At 35.8% G+C, this 19694-nt stretch overlaps 1 protein-coding gene and 1 long non-coding RNA gene across 2 annotated transcripts; both read left to right on the top strand.

Annotated features, from left to right (window-relative positions):
* The first annotated feature begins 14471 nt into the window (after nucleotides 1–14471).
* Nucleotides 14472–19488, top strand: LOC142539496 (putative protein S-acyltransferase 7). Its single transcript, XM_075645006.1, has 5 exons — nucleotides 14472–14853; nucleotides 15743–15925; nucleotides 16696–16986; nucleotides 18486–18719; nucleotides 18834–19488. The coding sequence occupies exons 1-5, from the start codon at nucleotides 14755–14757 to the stop codon at nucleotides 19344–19346; spliced, it is 1320 nt and encodes a 439-aa protein (XP_075501121.1). The 5' UTR covers nucleotides 14472–14754; the 3' UTR covers nucleotides 19347–19488.
* Nucleotides 16996–17983, top strand: LOC142539498 (uncharacterized). Its single transcript, XR_012818927.1, has 2 exons — nucleotides 16996–17157; nucleotides 17675–17983. It is a non-coding gene; the product is annotated as an uncharacterized LOC142539498 (long non-coding RNA).
* Nucleotides 19489–19694: the final 206 nt, after the last annotated feature.

Below are 19694 nucleotides of genomic sequence, written 5' to 3'. Positions count from 1 at the left end.
ATGAATATTAAGTGCAGATGCAAATTTTGCAAGAGTTTCTTTCAAATCACTCATATATTGACTGTTTTGAATATTGATAGACTCTTGATTTTGGATAAATGCATGAATTACATCTTCAAAGTTTTTTCTTGGAGGTGTAACATAAGGAATATAACCTTGATGATTTTGGTTATTTTGAAAATATTGTTGTGACGGTTGTGCATTATTATCATTCCTCCAACTAAAATTAGGATGATTTTTCCATCCAGGATTATATGATGGTGAAAAAGGATCTAGTATTGGTTTTTTATAATTGTTAACATAATTTGCTTGTTCATGGAGACATTCTTTAAATGAAGGTAATGTTGGACAATCTTTTGTAGCATGATCATGTGTATCACAAATATGACAAACAATTTCTTGAATACTTTTTAATTGACCACTCTTTTTCATTTCTAATGACTCAATTTTTCTTGCTAAAGATGCAAGTTTAGCTTGAATATCTATATCATCTTTAAGATTATAAATACCACCCACATTTGTTGAATTATTGTTTTTAGTTGTTGGTAGTTCTATTGTGCCTATATTATCCCAATTTTGAGCATTTTCTGCTAATGAATCCAAATATTCCATAGCTTCATTTGGGTTTTTATCTTCAAAAGTTCCATTACACATGAATTCTATCATTTGCCTATCTTTAGGTATTAGACCTTCATAAAAGTGAGAAACTATTCTCCATGTTTCAAAACCATGATGTGGGCATGTATTAAGTAATTCTTTATATCTATCCCAACATTGATAAAACGTTCTCCTTGTTTTTGAGAAAAAGTTGTAATTTGTCTTTTAAAAGAATTTGTTCTACGGGAAGGGAAATTTTTTTTGAGAAATTGTTGTTGCATTTCTTCCCATGATCTTATTGAACTTGATCTTAAATTTTGTAGCCATGTTTTAGCTTTATCTTTTAAAGAAAAAGGGAAAAGCTTTAATCGAACTATATCCATGCTATAATTTTGATCATTATAAGTGTTACAAACTTCCTCAAATTCTCTTAGATGCAAATATGGATTTTCAGAATCTAAGCCATGAAAATTTGGTAAAAGTTGAATAATTTGAGGTTTGAAGTTGAAATTAGATGCATCAGGAGGAAAAACTAAACAAGACGGGGCACTAGTTCTAATAGGGTTCATATGGTGCCTAAGTGTTCTTAATTGATCATGTTCTTGATTATTATTATTATTATCATTATCTTGATTATTTGAATTATCATCCATGTTTAAATTATTGTCAGATACTCGAATAAGTCTACCACTTTTTTTCGACTCCAAATACTCATACAAAAAAAAAAAACAACAACACAATACTTATAAATAAAACATAATTAACAAATATAAACTTAATTTATACCTCCCCGGCAACGGCGCCAAAAACTTGCTACTACTTAAATAATAATTCACCCAAGTGTAGGTTGTCTGCAAGTAATATATTTCGTAAGTACGAGATCGATCCTCAGATAGATTATTTTGAGTTTAAATTTATTAATTTATAGATTACCAAATGCAAGAATGAAGTTTACAAATTATAAATTTTGTCAAGGCTTGAGGATTTATTCTTGGTTTATGTAATATTGTTTAACTAAAAGTAAAACAAAAGAAATCACCATAAATAATGGTTCCAAAAAAATTAAACACACACATAATATAATATAGTTCCCACTATAGAAAATACCGAATTAACCGATATTTTATATATGGTACCTATGATTATAATTATAACTATATAAATAAATAATTGCATAAAGTAAATGTTAAATTAAATCATTATATTTCATTTAGAACAACCGGCAGAGCCACGCTATTGCCTAAATAAAATATATTGATTTAATAAGTTAGTTGCGATAAAGTAAATATTAGTTGCGGAAAAGTAAAAGTTAGTTGCGATAAAGTAAATTTTAGATTCGAAAAATAAAAGTTAGTTGCGATAAAGTAAATGTTAGATTGTTAGATGTTAGTATTAAATCATAATATTTCATTTAGAACAACCGGCAGAGCCACGCTATCGTCTAAATGAAATATTATGATATTATTATATAAATATATATATATATATATATCTATATATATATAATAATAAGTGATGAAATATTTATTGTATCAAAATTAAACAACAAATCAAGATAACCACTTTAATGGTATCAAGCATTTGATGTAAATTGATAACAACAAATAATTCATTTTTATACCTACAATAAAAATAAGTTAGCTAAATGAAAAGAAATAAAAAAATAATATACAAAATATAAACAATCTTACTTCACCAAGAATGCATCCTCTTCACCTTGACATAATAGATTTAGCTTGCCATAAGCTTACTTTTGATCAACACTAAAATATCACTCATAGTTGAGAACATGAAAGAAAATATATTGGAACTTAAAACTTTGATACACACTATATTTTACAATGAGATAGAATGAATCTCAAGCTAGCACAAGGCCTCTATTTATAGGCCAAATGAGAGAAAGGGTCAAAATTTTTATTAATGCCATGTAGTTGCAATAGTATTCTTTGTCTCCTCCAAGTTCAATTCTATGTCCCTTCTTTCAATGCTTTGTTCCACGACTTTAATCACCGAATTTGACTCTGCTCAAAACGGAAAACATGTGGGGAATTGTCTGTAGATGAATTTGGCCACTTGGTTCACCTCATTTGGTTAAATATTGAAATAGTTATGATTTTTTTACTATATGCTGGTCATAGTAAAAGTAAATTTGTCCTCCTTTTGATATTTGCACAATTTGATCATTTTAATGAACTTTTTAGGCAATCATGTCTTCTGCAAAGTTGTAGATAATTTCTCAAGGATTCTAAACATGTTAGACTCACCTCCATTTGAATTTTCTAGCTTGAGTTATCATTATTTTACCAACACGTAGAAAACCTGAAAATAAAACATATTTAGTAAGACAATTAAATATAAACAAACAATACTAAAAGAACATAATTTTATAATTTTAATGAAACTTAAATTTTAAAATACAGGTTTTAACATATAATAAATTATTAATTTTAAGTTTCATCACCATCCTATTCTGAAATCCATCACAATCGCACGCAACATATCTTCCAATGTTTGAATTGTACGCTCAGTCTGGTCATCAGTTTGAGGATGATAAGCAGTACTCATAGCCAACGCCTACCCATCGCTTCTTGAAAACTACCCCAGAATTTATAAGCAAACCTGGGATCACGATCAGATACAATTGAGACTGGCACACCGTGCGGTCTCACTACATTCTCGATGTATAAACGGGCTATTCTTTTATAAGGATAAGTCCGCACATACGGAATAAAATGTGCAGATTTTGAAAGCCGATCAATAATAACCCAAATAGCATCACAGCCCTTGGGCGAACGAGGTAAATGAGTCACAAAATCCATAGCAATATGCTCCCAATTCCATTTCGGGATTTCAAGACTATGGAGTAATCCTCCAGGTTTCATTCTCTCGGCTTTCACTTGCTGGCAGACAAGATATTTAGAAATAAACTCAGCAATGTCCTTCTTCATACGTTTCCACCAGAATTGAGGTCTCAATGTCAAATACATCTTTCGACCTCCAGGGTGAATACTGTATTTGCTACAATGTGCTTCTCGAAGAAGGGCAGATTTCAAATCAGAATCATCAGGAACTACCAGCCGACCATTAAGTCGTAAAGAACCATCAGAAGAAATTTGAAATCCAGACTGATGTCCAGCAGATACAAGATCTTTCGACTTTTGGATCTGAGCATCGTTTCGTTGGGCCTTTCGTATTTTCGATATCAAGTTCGGCTCAATTTGCAATGCTGAGACAGTGACAGAATTCCAATTTGAGTGAAAAGTCCAACCAGAAGTACATATATCCTCGTGTACTTTGGCGACATTGACAGAAGCTAACACAAAATCATGAACTTTACGACTAAGGGCATCTGCAGTAACATTCACCGATCCAGGATGATATTGAATCTCACAATCAAAATCCTTCAGGAGATCCATCCACCTGCGTTGCCTCATATTCAAATCAGATTGAGAAAAGAGATATTTCAGACTTTTATGGTCCGAATATATAACAAACTTTTATGAACATGATAACGTGTTTCATGAGATTTCAATTGACGAGACGCATAAGCAACCACTTTGCCATGTTGCATCAGAACACAGCCCAAACCTTTACCCGACGCATCTGTACACACCACAAATCCTCCGGTACCTGAGGGAATAGTAAGCACAGGTGCTGTTGTCAATCTCGTCTTCAATTCAAGAAAACTAGCTTCACATTCATCTGACCAAATGAATCGCCGATTCTTCTGTGTCAGTTGAGTAATAGTTTTAGCTATTTTCGAAAATCCTTCAATAAAGCGACGATAATATCCAGCTAAACCCATGAAGCTACAGATCTCAGGAACATTCGTAGGTCTTGGCCAATTCAATACAGCTTCGACCTTCGCAGGATCACAGATATGCCATGTCTCGAAATGACGTGGCCCAAAAATATCACTTTGTCCATCCAGAATTTGCATTTGGATAATTTAGCATATAAATGGCTATTGCGAAGAGTTTGAAGCACCAGTCTCAGATGTTCAGTATGCTCCTTTTTCGATTTCGAATATACAAGAATATCATCAATAAATACAATAAAGAATCGGTCAAGATAATCTCGAAAGACACGATTCATTAGATCCATAATGACAGCAGGAGCATTCGTGAGACCGAAAGCATAACCAAAAATTCATAATGGCCATACCTCGTACGAAAAGCAGTTTTGGGCACATCTTCGTCTCGAACTCGTACTTGATGATACCCATAACGAAGATCAATCTTCGAGTAAACAGAAGTACCCTGAAGCTGATCAAATAAGTCATCAATACGAGGAAGTGGGTACTTGTTTTTCACAGTAGCCCGATTCAGTTGCCTATAATCGATACACATTCGCATAGTACCATCTTTCTTTCGAACAAATAAGACCGAAGCTCCCCAAGGTGATACACTCGGTCGAATATATCCCTTATCGAGAAGATCCTGTAATTGTTCTTTCAATTCTTTCAATTCCAAAGGTGCCATGCGATAAGGAGCTTTAGAAATAGGCGCAGTCCCCGGCACAAGATCAATACTAAACTCAACTTCTCGATGAGGAGGAAACTCAGGAATCTCATCGGGAAATATATCCGGGAATTCTTTCGCAACAGAAATCTCAGATAAGGAAGGCTCCTTCTTAGAGATATCAATAGCGTAGATAAGATAACCCTCATCTCCGCTAGTCAAAAGTCGAGACATTTCCAAGGAAGATACCAATGGAATTTTGGCTTGGGAACCCTTGCCATAAAAATTCCACTTGGGTCCATCAATCGGTCGAAATCGAACCACTCCATGACAACAATCAACAGTAGCTCGATTCGTCATCAAGATATCCATGCCAACAATACAATCAAAGTCGTGCATCGGGAGGACAATCAAATTCAGAAATACCACATTATCCTCATATATCAATACACAATTATGCACAACTTTCTCAGACAAATAATCTTCCCTGCTGGCGTGGCTATCGACAAAGTATCATACAACGGGGTACACTCAATATCGTGAGATGCAACAAATGCATAAGATATGAATGAATCGAGATGCTCCTGTATCAAATAAAACAAGTGCAGGATAATCGCAAAGCGTGCAAATACATGCAATCACGCAACCAGGAGCTTCTCTCGCCTGATCCTCGGTCATAGCATACACTCGAACTTGAGGAGGAACTTGGGCACTCTGACCACCCAGTCCTCGATATCGTGGGACACTCGACTGCTGAAAGGATGTAACAGGAACAGCAGGTCTCATCATACTAGGGTCATCTCTAAATCCTGGCTGGGGTTGGGAAGAAGTCGTACCCCTGTTCGGACATACTCGAGAGAAATGGCCTTCCTGCCTACACTGATAACAAGTACCAAACATACCTCGACACTGCTCGATAGTATGTTTACCCCCACAATGGCTACAGTAAGGAGCAATCACTAGGACTCCCTCTCTGTGATCCACTCGAACTCGAAGAAGACAAAGAAACAGAACCAGTCTTCTTAAACTTCTTACCTCTCGGCCGCAAAGTAGGCTGCTGAGCTGACACTGGAGGTGGAGGAGTATACTGTGGACCTCCTCGCCTAAGTCCAGCCTCGGCTGCCTTGGCTCGTTCAACTGCCTCTGCGTAGCTGGTAGGCAATCCAGAAACAACATAAGTATATATAGCATGATGCAATCCATTCACAAACCTGTTATATTTTGCCTTCGCATTCCCAGCTACGTGAGGTGCATACTTCAACAGAGCAGAAAATTTCGAAGCATATTCTGCAACAGTCATCGTTCACTGCTGCAGATTATTAAATTCATTCTCCTGAGCAGTATAATAGGATGGGGGGGAATACTGCTCCAAAAACTGGGCCTTGAAGACATCCCATGTGACTTCAATCCCGGCCTCTTTCAATCCAATCTCAGCGGCTTACCACCAAGATTTAGCTCGGTCTTTCAACTGATAGAGAGCAAGTTTCAGTCTCCGAGCCTTGGAATATTCAACAATATTAAACAAATGCTCAATATCCTTCAACCAGGCCTCTGCTCTTTCAGCACTCTCAGTGCCAAAGAACCTCGGTGGTTTCAAATCCTGGAATCGAGCCATCACTACATCCATGGACAATCCTTCAAATTGTCCAACTATCCTCTCAGTATTGCTACTCGCAGTTTCATTTATGGGATCCATCTACAATCAAAAGATGAATATCACAAATCCATATCAATTTCACATCATCATCATCTCATATCATCAATCTCATCAGATACTTACTTGAATCAAATCAAGTAAGAGCAAGTAATACAAATAGATCAAACACATACGCACAACTCATTTGTGCCTATTCAAGTGTACACAAGACTCAATTGAGCATTCCCAGCTATGCTCTGATACCACTCTGTGTGGGGTCCCTTAGCTCCTAATCATTATTACAATGCACTTTGATTAGGGTTAACTAATTACAGCGGAAAACGAGTTTAAAATTTCTTTACAATGAGCCCAAAATATTTCTTCTACAATTTAAATACTAAAAATAGTATTTAGTCTCACATCATAAACATGCCCACACGTAATCAAAACCAATCATATACAACCAACTCATATCCTCGGGACATGCCCCGGTATATAAATACATATACATATATATTGGGAACAAAATATAAACCTCAACTCAAACTGTGACTCCCTCCAGAAGTACCCTCTCCGGTCTCCTGATATCCTGGAGTACCTGTCATTGTCCACACACAAAGACAACAACAGCCCCCCTTGGGGGTGAGCAAAGCTCCGTATGGAACAACCATCATATACACCACAAGTATCTAAACAATGATATATGGTATGCAATGCATGTATGTCGTGGAGGTATCAGGTCAAATGCTCATCCACTGAGCACATGTCAGAATCAAACGAATCGCTATCAAATCAATGCTCGAGCTGGCTACACCGGCCTCAATAAGGGATACTCGTATGATAGCGTCGACGAAGCGCCATCAAATCCCAAATCTCATATCAATCGTCGGGGCCACAAATGTCTATGTTTTAAGGGTCATATAATACCAACCATAGCATTGTGTTCACAAACCCCAGAATCCAATCAAATCATATCAGGGTATCCAAGGATCATAGCTCAACATGCATGTCATGTATCGATGTATGCATCAAACGATGTGTGTTAACAAAACATTTATTTTATACATCGATATTCCAATCACAATGTCATGTATGCCACATAAACTCAACAAATAAGGCATATAGACATGTATTCTCATTCCAATCACTCAAACCAATCCAACATATATCATATAATACAGATACATGTCGTATGTTATCCGGTCGCAACATACCTCAATTCTTCGTTTCCAGTTGATGTAGCCTGAAGATATCGGTATAATACTTTATCTACATCAATAACACACTCATTCCAATCAATAACATAATCCAAAATCATTAATATGAGTTTCAAATATCATTTGAAACTTCAAAAATTCATATCAAATCCAAATCATAATATAATTCAATTCCGACTTCGAATATGAGTTTATTGTCGGTTATTGTACCACATATAAGAATTTCAACTTCAAATACATGCTATTCCAGCACTTTGATATTTAGAGCTGCTGGAACCAGAAGAAATTTACCTCAGTCAGAAGCCCTCGACACGAAGATCACAAATATATAATTTGTTTCGCGTTTACATAGTGTTTTGAAGTCCATTTGGACGGAAGAAATTAAAATATCTCGAAGTCCCTCGAACTCTCTGAAAGAAAATGACGAAGGAAAGAAGAAAAGAAAGCATTCTTATCCTCATCTCTCTCGCGCTCGGGCGGTAGAATTCTCGCGCCCGAGCGCGAGACATTCTGCCCCCAACTTTCACTTGTACCGCGCTCGGGCGCGGAGTGTTCTGTCCGCCTAACATTTACATCGCGCTCGGGCGGTCAAATACTACCGCTCGGGCGCGAAGTGTTCTGCCCGAACACAAATGTCACATACCCTGGCGCTCGGGCGGTCATTTTCTACCGCCCGGGCGCCACATGTTCTGTACAAATATTGACTTTTGTACTATATTGGCGTCCGGCTTCTCCACCCGAGCTCTTACAACGTCAATTCATATTCAATATTCATTTTCTCAATTTCATTGTCATGATATGCATCATATACATAATCACACATCAAATTCATGAATTATCGATAATCACATAAGATTTACGATAATACGATACACGCTCCTTACGATATACTTGCTGAGTATACCAAAATTGTTATATGCATATTATAACAAACTACGACAAAGAGTTGTTGAGTTGTAAAACAACCAAGAAGCATATTGAAAAGCGTGTCATGTGAATAAAGATAACTTCTCCAATTCATATACCATCTATGATCCTGATTTTTTATTTTTTGTGGTTTGGTTTGTTTCAATTGATAAATGTTACTATCCATGTTTTAATTCATTTAAATATTATCAAAATTTCGGACATATATTTTTAGCAGTTTAATTGCTCATATGTAACGCACGTGCACTTTTCTAGTATATATATATAATGTAATATTCTTAGTTTAAAAAAATAATTAATTAATGTCGCGGGTGAGATGACGGGATGACCGAACACCTTCCCATTTATTTATCAAAAAATCTAAAGAAACCTTTTTTTAATATAATATATTTATTATGTTTGGAGTTTTTTTATTATAAAATAAACAATTTATAAGTAAAAAAATTCATGTCATTTTCAAAATGTTCAGTAGCAAAAAATTGAAGGTATGTCATACTGGTTGTGTCTCTGCTTAGTGCTCACGTTCTTAATCCACTAATATTGTTTTTTCATTATATAATAAGTTTTGGTAACACGTTATCATTTTTCGACGCTACGTCAGTCTTTCGATGAAAAATAAATAAAATTGAAACTAAAATACAAGTTAGTAGATTAAGAATATGAATTTGATCGATAATAAAATCAGAACTGATACTGCAAGTTATAGGACCTAAAATGTTATTCATCATCCACATACTTAGCTTTCAAAACGGAAAATATAGCTAACTGTTGGAATTATTTTGTGGGATCACATAATTTAGTTAATTGTATATGGACAAGTTATCTAATAAAGTGATATAATTAATTATGAGTTTCCAAAGTATTAAATAAATTGGTATGATCCACCTTATGTGTAGAAATCAGCCCAATTAGGTCTTTTTTGATGGGTTGAAGATTGCTAAGGTTATATAAGGTTATGTTTCCAAGGCACATAAAAATAACAAGAATATATACCGCACACGTATTCTATATCTCTCTCATTCTCTCATCTAAGGCAAGAATAATGTGCTCGATTTTCTTTTGCATTGGAAGATCCATAACTCTGATGTTAGATCAGTCAATGGATTCTGGTACGTGTTTACTGTTATTTATATTTTCTGATAATTCGACATGAATTCCTGATGCGTTGTGATATATGGATTTAATCACATGATTTATAAATTTATTTTATTAAATCTCCAACACTAACCTCTAGAAACTTGTGTGCTCAACTTTTGGTTGCTAATTATATAGAGATAGATATAAATATTTAAAAAATAAAAAAGAAAGAATTATTTTGTCACGTTGAAATGGCCGGGCCATTGTTCATGTTTTGGAAGAAACAAGGAGATCAGTTGAAAAGCGAGCCACATCTTGACGACAAGTCATCCGGTCAGTTTCATTGTTTCCTTTTTATTCTAAATTTTCGTCTTCTTTTAAGCTTGTATTTGTTTGATTCGATGAATAAATCTCAAATGATTCCGTTTTTTCATAATATGAAATCTATCAGATTGACTCATAGAAAATTTAGGACGAAGAATGAATTAAATTTGTGGAAATTACGAGTCATGCATTATTCTTGCGATATACATATTTGTGATAGTTGATACCTATCATTGTAGACATGACCTATGTTGAAGGAGCGCAAGAGTTCGCGAATCTGGCGATTCTCAGGGCATATCTGAAGCAGTGTCATAGTGGCACTAATGTGTCTCCAAGAAGATCCACAATCTCGGCCTAGCATGAGCGAAAAACAGGATCGAGCGCTTGCTGTTGCAGAGGCTAAGATGTGGGGTGATACAGGGAGGGTGAAAAAAGGCGAACAAGTTATGCGGGATGATTTAAACCGCTGATCAGGTTGCAACTCATCCGACAGATAATGGAATGGACATTTGTTGCTATTATTATAGGAGTAAGGACAAAAAATGGCGTGTGGATGCATAAATTTGTGAAGGAATTTGAACAAACAAGATTGGCATGCATTCAGCCTGGCACCATGTCTTATTCTTTCTTGCTCAGTTTCCCAGGATTGAACAAATTTGGCTGTCCAAGGAAATATCCAACCATCTCACCACATTTATGGCTAAGAATACAAAAGAAGCCTGATTTATTAGATGGAAATAAAATTTTGATTAATTACATGACTAAAAGTTTATTCAAACTAATTAATTACATCAGGGTCATATGAAATCAAATCAAACATCGAAAATCCTTTTATCATTTTAAATGCAAATCATAACACTCCATTCAAACAAATTCAAACATGTTTTCAAACTTAATGATCATATCCAAATGAAACAATCATATATCAAATTGAAAGAATATATCACGTCCATCATATATTGAACTATACATATATTTTAAAAACAAAAGCTCGCTTATCTAATATTGAATAGAACATGTGTAAAAGAATTAGCTTGAAAATGACTAGTACTTCGGCCTGAATCTGGACTGCGTTTGAACCAAACTTTGTCTCGATATTGTGAAGACCATGCACTATGGAAGTGCACCAATTGAGGAGGAACTCATACAGCCAAAATCACTTCATTTCAGCATAAATCTCGAGTGAGCACCTTGAACCAAAAAGTGGCCACATTCATCCGGGAGAGGTTAGTGCAATCACCCATTGATTAAGCCATCAGCGTCATTCGTGGAGCCATCAAAGCAGCGTCATTCGTGGAGCGACTTCAGAGCTTACCTTGTAGCAGATTATTCGTGCCTATAAAAAGGAAGGCTCCTCATTCGAAACTTGCACATCCAAATTCTCGAAATCCTCTCTAGCAGCACCGTATTCTCGAAGCCCTTCGCCCTCTAGTAACAAAGCTCTGCCAGCAATCTCACCGTTCACGTTTACGTTTCCTTGAGCAGTCAGAATACTGTAAGTGGGCTTTTGCTATATATCTTTCTTTGTAAGTGGGTTCTTGATACTATTTTATTTGGCACACTTATTTCTTTTTAAGTGGGCATAATATGTTTCGAAAATAAATTAAACATGACTTTGAAAATTCGGTCGGCGTGATATATTCATTTCCATTTGGTATTGAAATCCCTTGAATTGTTCTTTGTTCGATATCAGTTAAATATGTGAAAGCATGTTTGAATTTTTTTGAAATGCACTGTAATGACTCGATTTAGAAATGGTAAAGGAAATTCCGAACTTTGATATACTTTGTTTAGGCCCTGATGCGGTGGGTTATAATAACCGTTCCTTTGACCTCGCCCCTTAGAGGAGTAAAATATAGGGGACTGATCAGTAAAAACCATAGAAAATGAGATGATTTTCAGTGCTATATTCGTATTTGTGTTAGTATTTGATTCAACATGCTTAATATTGAAATTTTGATAATTTATTCATATGTATATCCTCGATAATGGTCATGCGCGATCGGCCCCCATTTACTGAGTATTTCTCCAAAATACTCACCCCTTACTTTCCCACCCAGATAAGAATGAGAATCAAATTGAGGATGAGGAGCAAGACTACTTTTGGGGATGGTGATGAAGCAGTCTAATTCGGGACCCGTCGATTATTCTGTCTTATGATTTCAGTATCGTGTATTTACGCTTCCGCATGTTTCTATTTCTTTTGAGTTGTAAAGACAGTGAACTTTTGGGAAATTTATGATAATACACTGGTTTCGGTTTATGAAGTACTACGAGGCTAGTTGTTTTTCGATCGTGTGGTTGTTAAACAACGCCGGTGTCATAACCCGGTCTCGGGGCGTGACAGATATTCTGGCAGCACTCTTGCTCGAAAATGCCGCAGAGTTTCGTCTCCCTTGACAGCTGGTGTAGCTCGAAAATTATGAAGTGTTTGATATAGTATTGTGTGACTTTGTCTAGTTTAAGACCTCTATTTAAACATTTAGAATGAGTAGAGATGTCATAATGAGTTAGGCATATCGGTGTCGGACCATACTATTCCACCATATAAAATGTAGATAAATTGGATTGAAAAATTCCAACACACCGGAAAGTTAAGTTGGTTCTCTTCGCTACCCATTATCCAGGAGTAATTAAGATGAGAAGCAAGATTTAAGACAGAAACAAAACATGCAATGGAAGTTAGCCACGTCAATTAGATAGGAGCAGTGAGCCCTCACATCGAATCTCAGGTCATGGTTGGTATACTGGTATGAAATAAGGTAATAATGGAATCAAATTTGAGACAAAATGAGAGTAAGAATTGAATTATAGGTTTATCCTATTCAAATGATTGGTATCGAAAAAATAAAACATGAATTGAATAAAATTATTTTAAATTGCCAAATAATGATAGGATCGATTGAAGGATGATAGCTGAGCTATAACAAATCGTTTATTCAAATATTGAATACCGATTAATTAAACCGAGTTTGATTTTCAAACCATACGAAAATCAATCAAAACAATCCTCTTAGAAAATCGAATAAACATTTTGTTAAAATATTTAAAAGATATGCCAGTTGAATGTGTAAAAAAAATTTGGTTGAAGTATTTTATCAAACAGCATGGTATGCAATATTTTGGTATTTGAAATGCACATAAAATGTTTCAACAATGTATTTTAAAAACAGTATCAATAATAAGTAAATGCGATAAAAAAATAGACACGAATTTGTTTATGAATGTTCGGAGATTAACAACTCCTACGTCACAATTCATTTCCCTCAGGATTGATCCACAGGAAGACTTTGATTTATACAAGTCTTTGTACAAACATATTCAACTTAGGACTTATCTACTGTCTAATTTAAACTTCTAGCATACTCTCGATTGTAGGCCGCAACATCACAATCCGCAAAATATTTAATGTCTCTTATGTCAAGACTACAAACACAATCTTTAATGTTTTTGTGTGAAGACACACTCAATTAAACTTTAAAGTTCAATTCTCATGTATATATGTAAATGATTGGGTGTGAGTATTTACGGTATATGTATATATCAAATGTATACTCACACTTTAGCTTGCTCTCATTCTAGCTAATTTTTTCATATAGGTTGCTTATATTTTGAATCCCCTTTCAAAACTTGTATTTGATCTTCAATATGTTGCATTTTTAGGCTCCTAGAACGATATATACGTTAGACATACGAATATGACCATTTTGAAAGTTTCTGTATTGTTTCTATATTGAAACAGACATTTTTGTATTGTTGACCACTTTTCCCGAGCCTAACTGATTTTGAGGTCCGCTGCCTAGTTGGGTTCGTCAGCAAGACTGAACCAAACTAATGAGGTCCGCTAAAATCGGTCTTAGCTTCGTGACGCATACTGAATCGTTCCATTTGGATAACAGAGCTGATCATGCTGACCAAAATACCATAACTGCTCATGCCTTGGTGGTCAATCAAACTGATGAGCATTGCTACCATCTGCTTGCCTATATAACATATGATTTAGCTCAACTAACGTGAAATACGACTTGTCCAAAATTTAGTTTTTTGTGCAATCGATTAGTGGCTGGTCATTTACATCATCAAAATGTGAGATATCATCTAAATATTGTAACTCCGCAAATTTTCAGTTTGATTAAATTCGAATTATAGGTTTATATTACTTAAGTTAAATAAGAAAAATATTTTTTAAATATAAATATGTGGAGTAAATTGGGGTGAGAATGAACACGTTCGAATGTAATACGTATAATGTTTTCCGACCAAGCATGCCCTCAGCGTCCTTGCACGAAATAAAGACAACACTCGGTGCCCACGCTCTGTTTGCCCCCAAACGCTCCCTCCTACCTTGCCGGAATATTACACCAACTTCGTCTCCAATTTTCTCGCCGTAGCTTCTGAATCTAGTAGCTTCTGAGAACCATTTAGCTGTTGTAACTACCTCGGTGGTGATTCTTTTTGCAGTTATTTGCTGTAAAGGTTTGAACTTGTGGCGCTCAGGGAGAAAAGAAAGAGGAAGATGTATGCGGTTCCTCCTCCAAAGAGATCCGATCCGTTAGCCGGATCTACCAATGAGTCGAATGACAAGCGGGTTTTTCAGACTTGGAAAGGCAGCAATGTAAGTCTTTTTTTCCTGCTTTTTTGCTTAGCTTCTTGTAGTATGAAGTTAGTGTGTGCTGTAATTAGGTATAATTAGGGTTCTTTTTTCTTGTTTCGTGAGTGTTTTCTAAAAATTATTTTTAATTCTGTCGAGTGGAACATCGGATTGTAGTGCTTGTATATGGCGATTCAATCTTCTGAGTTATTGGAAATGGTGTAATAGTTGATAAATCCTGAATGCTTGTTTTGATCTATATGTCTTACTTTTATTCGGGGTAACCTGTTTCTTTACTGTCTGCCATTCACCGGGTTCTTCATGCCTAAGAAAGTTGCTGTCTTGTTCAATGTACGTGGGTTTTTCTGAAGCGGTTATAATACCCTGTGTAATGTGAAAATGGGATGAGGAGAGGAGTGTAAATTATGGCGTTAAATTGACATTTGCAGTTGCGGAAGGGGTGGGTCAAAATATGAGTTTTCAGTCCGCCCTCGAGCATGTGCGTAAATAGTTAATGTACTGTTTGCATCTCCGAGCGCAGCTGGCTTAGCTCATTGTTCAACGTCGTGTGCTAGTATGTCCATTTGAAACTGCTAATCTAATCTGATTCCTTTTGAGAATTAATTATTGTTTCCTTAATTAGCATTAAGTTTTAGGGATTGGGAACTTGGGACGTGGCTCAATTTCATGTATCTCTGGTTCATGGAAATATGCTGCTAGCGAGCAATGTTTTTTCTACTTTACTGTACTACTTCGTAGGAATGAGAAGTTATATGTCTGAACTTTGATTTGGTGTCGCCCAGCTGGAAGTCATTCGGTAATGCTATGCAGATTGTGTAGGACCTTGTAATTTTGGGGTCTCTTTCTGGATATTCTGTTATGTATGACTGTTAGCTTTCTTTTCTTGTTGCAGAAATTTTGTCTTCAAGGAAGGTTTATTTTTGGACCAGATGTAAGATCATTGGCCCTCACAATATTCCTGATTGTGGCTCCTGTCACTGTATTCTGTATCTTTGTTGCTAGAAAGCTAATGAATGGTTTTTCCGATCATTGGGGAGTATCAATAGTGGTTATTGCCATCACCTTCACATTTTATGTATGCTCTCTCTCTCTCTCTCTCTCTCTCTCTCTCTCTCTCTCTCTCTCAAAACAGTCACCTTGGATGTGATGATGGTTTTACATTTCGTAAGTGTTGACATAAATGGTCATTTTGAGGTAAAGGTTTTGAAGGTAAATGACCATTCTGGATGGAGCTGTTGACCAATTTCCTTACACTTCAAAGACTTCCATCAGGCTTTTTCATTATTTGATGATTTTTGTATTTGCAATCCCATGGCAATATTTCATTGTTTGTGTGTATCGACTCTAAGGTAAATTCTAATAGTTGGGCTTTTCAGGATTTTGTCATGGAGTTATTCTGATGTAAGATTAGCTAGACATTTAGCTCTATAAAACAGAAATGTAGATTAGGTATTGATTGTCTGAGCTAAGTATAAAGTTTGACGAAGAGGTTGTAAATAATTTATTAATTATCTTCACATTATTTTATTGCTGATATGTCGATTTTGATGCCTTGTTGCTGAAGAGAAGACACTCACTCACGATCAATATTTATTTATAAAATAATCGGTTTGTGCCACATTTGATCTATTCTTTTCTAGACTTGCACATCCCTTAAGTGTGTGGACTTAGGCAGTGTTGTATTTGAACTCAAGTATAATCTCATCTCACACGGAAGACCAGTAGGGTTCTTTTAAGCACGATGCATTGTTGATCAGTCAATAGGTTAAATATCATCTTTTGAAGCAGTATTTTTATGATTAATTATTCAGTCAGATTCTCAACTGCTTTCTGTCCATATGGCAGGATTTAATTCTTCTACTGCTTACTTCTGGAAGAGATCCAGGTATTATTCCTCGAAATGCACACCCACCAGAACCTGAAGGCTATGATGGGAGTGTCGAAGGGGCTCAAACACCGCAGCTACGTTTGCCTCGTATTAAGGAAGTTGAAGTTAATGGTGTTACTGTGAAGATAAAGTATTGTGACACCTGCATGCTTTATAGACCTCCCCGATGCTCTCACTGTTCAATATGTAATAATTGTGTTGAGCGGTTTGATCATCACTGTCCTTGGGTTGGTCAGTGCATTGGACTGGTAAGTTACGCTTTCTCCGAGACACATTTTTTTCCTATGCAAAGTGGTACCAGTACGTAAACTGTCTATTGGAGAGGAATAGAATATTCTGAAATCATCCAGCCAGTGTTTTGTGACCTTAAGAGTTAAGATGTTGACAGAAATTGAAAAAAATTCATAGCGAGTAGGGATGTAAACAAATCAAACCGTTTAGTGAGCTATTCGAAGCTCGATTCGATAAAAGCTCGTTTGAGCTCGTTTAATGAGGCTCGTTAAGATAAACAAACCAAACTCAAGCTTTACAGTATTCGGCTCGTTAGCTCGTGAACATGTTCGTTGGTAAGTTCATTAGTAATCTTTTAGATGAAAAAATAATAGTTTTGATATTTGATTTATTGATTTTGCATATTATTTATGAAATATATAGAAAAATCTATTAAATATAATAAATTTACAAATTTTAATAAGAATAATATGTTTTTCTTTAAATATATAATTTACTTTTTAATTAATTTAATGAAAATTTAAATGTATAATTCATATTTATTAAGCTTGTTTAGGCTCGATAAAGGCTTGAATAAGCTCGTGAACGATGCATATATTCGTAAAATAAAGCTCGAGCTCGGTTCGATTATAAACGAACCAAGCTCAAACATTCAAGAGTTCGGCTCGGCTCGACTCGATTACATCCCTAATAGCGAGTAAAAAGCGCTAGAAAATTTCTTTCTTCAGTTCAAATATATGAAATATTTGACTTAATTGTGGAGTGTGCAGCATTTTTTACAATGATGGACAGAAACAAATTGTTAAATTCCTGTGATATCGAGAAGTCATCGGCGTGATCTTTTGGCTTAAAATTTCTTTGCTGCCATGTTCTGACCCAGACCGAGCAGGCTAATACATTATATCATAATAATGATACAGTCCCCCTTTCATACCTTCCAGAGTATGGTTAATATATTCCTTTTCTTGTAGTTTAATAATTGAAGGAAAATACCTGTAAAATTGAAATAGCTTTTTTTTTAAAAAAAAAACAAATCATACAAGATAAATCTGTCATTGAATTTTACTATTTTAAAATCCATACAAGATAAATCCGTCGTCTTACCATGTAAGTTTAGTCAGGTTGCTTGAATTCGTAGATGACTGATTAGAAAGATATCAGCTTCAATGTCTCCATTTATACTTCTTACTTGCCTTGCCAAAAGAATACTGACTGCAAGTTTTTTTTATGCATGGTTGAACATTTTCTCCATTAAGATTTACCATTTTGAAGCCTCTTTCTTTATAGCCTTTTGGTATTCTTAGCTCGCTGAAAATTCATGTCGCATTGATTAGTAGTACTCTTTGCTCTGTGTTGGTTGTCGAAGAAGGTTTTGTGCTACCTAGACATTTTACATATTGCACCGTTTCTTGGTGAAATCAACTTCTACAATAACACCAAATTAGGTTATTGACTATGTTTGCGTTGTTCAAAACCATGTGCGGCCTGCTTATATCATGATTACTTTTATTTGCAGAGAAACTATCGGTTCTTCTTCATGTTCGTCTTCTCAACAACTCTACTCTGTATATATGTTTTCAGTTTCTGCTCGATTTATATTAAAAACATAATGGATTCTGAGGGGATATCCATATGGAAAGCGATGATCAAGACTCCTCCTTCCATTGTTTTGATTGTCTACACTTTTATATCAGTTTGGTTTGTGGGTGGTCTTACTGCATTCCACCTTTATCTGATCAGTACAAATCAGGTAAGAATTTCTCTTAGTAAACTGCTCTCTGAAGTTTTATGATGGGCTTTGTGTTTTGTCGTTTTTTAACCTGTCGTCTTGAGTTAAAACAAAGTACTTATTTTGCTGTTGTAGACCACATATGAGAATTTTAGATATCGATATGATCGGCGTGCCAATCCCTACAATAAAGGATTAGTGCAGAACTTTAAAGAGATATTTTGTGGTCCCACGCCTCCATCAAAGAACAATTTTAGGAAAAAAGTGCCACAAGAACATGCTTTACCATCTCGATCTGTGGGTGGTGGTTTTGTTAGCCCAAACATGGGGAAAGGTTCTGAGGACATTGAGATGGGTAGGAAAGCGGTTTGGGGAGATGTAGGCTCTGTTCTAGATCATCATGATTGCCAATTGAGCGATAGTGACGGCCTAAACACAAAGGACGGGGGATATGGTGAAATGTCCCCAGAGATCACCAGGACTACAGTAGACAAGAGTGATCGTGTTGGAATATATCCCAGGCATTCGAGCTGGGGTAGGAAGAGTGGAAACTGGGAAATGTCTCCTGAAGTTTTTGCTATGGCATCTAGAACGGGCGAACCAAACCGAATCGGTGGAAGCAGCAGCAGTAGCACCGTGCAAACCTGAGTTGGGGGCATGTCATCAGAACGTGGGAGAACTAATTTACTGGTTTTTCGTTCACTGTGTTATTAAAGGACACTCTGGTTTTGTTTATTATATATGGAACTTTGTTTTGAGGTGTGTTTTTTAAGGTGTTGCTTTGGCTATTTGCTTGTCTTTTCTCTAATTCTGTATTGTTGAATCCGTTAGCTAATCTACTTGTAGTCTAGTGGCGCCGCCGCCGCCGCCACTCTCTTTCCCATGCTGTTGATCACTTCTTGAATTTCAGTTTCCATTGGAGCTTCGAATTGGTTGCGTTAGAGAAAAAAGAAAAGAAAAGAAAAGGAATTGGTAATACTAATATAGATCTTTTTC

The sequence above is a fragment of the Primulina tabacum genome, chromosome 3 (assembly GCF_025594145.1).
Source record: "Primulina tabacum isolate GXHZ01 chromosome 3, ASM2559414v2, whole genome shotgun sequence".
NCBI classification, from domain to species: Eukaryota; Viridiplantae; Streptophyta; class Magnoliopsida; order Lamiales; family Gesneriaceae; genus Primulina; species Primulina tabacum.
This window is presented reverse-complemented; position numbering and strand designations above follow the sequence as displayed.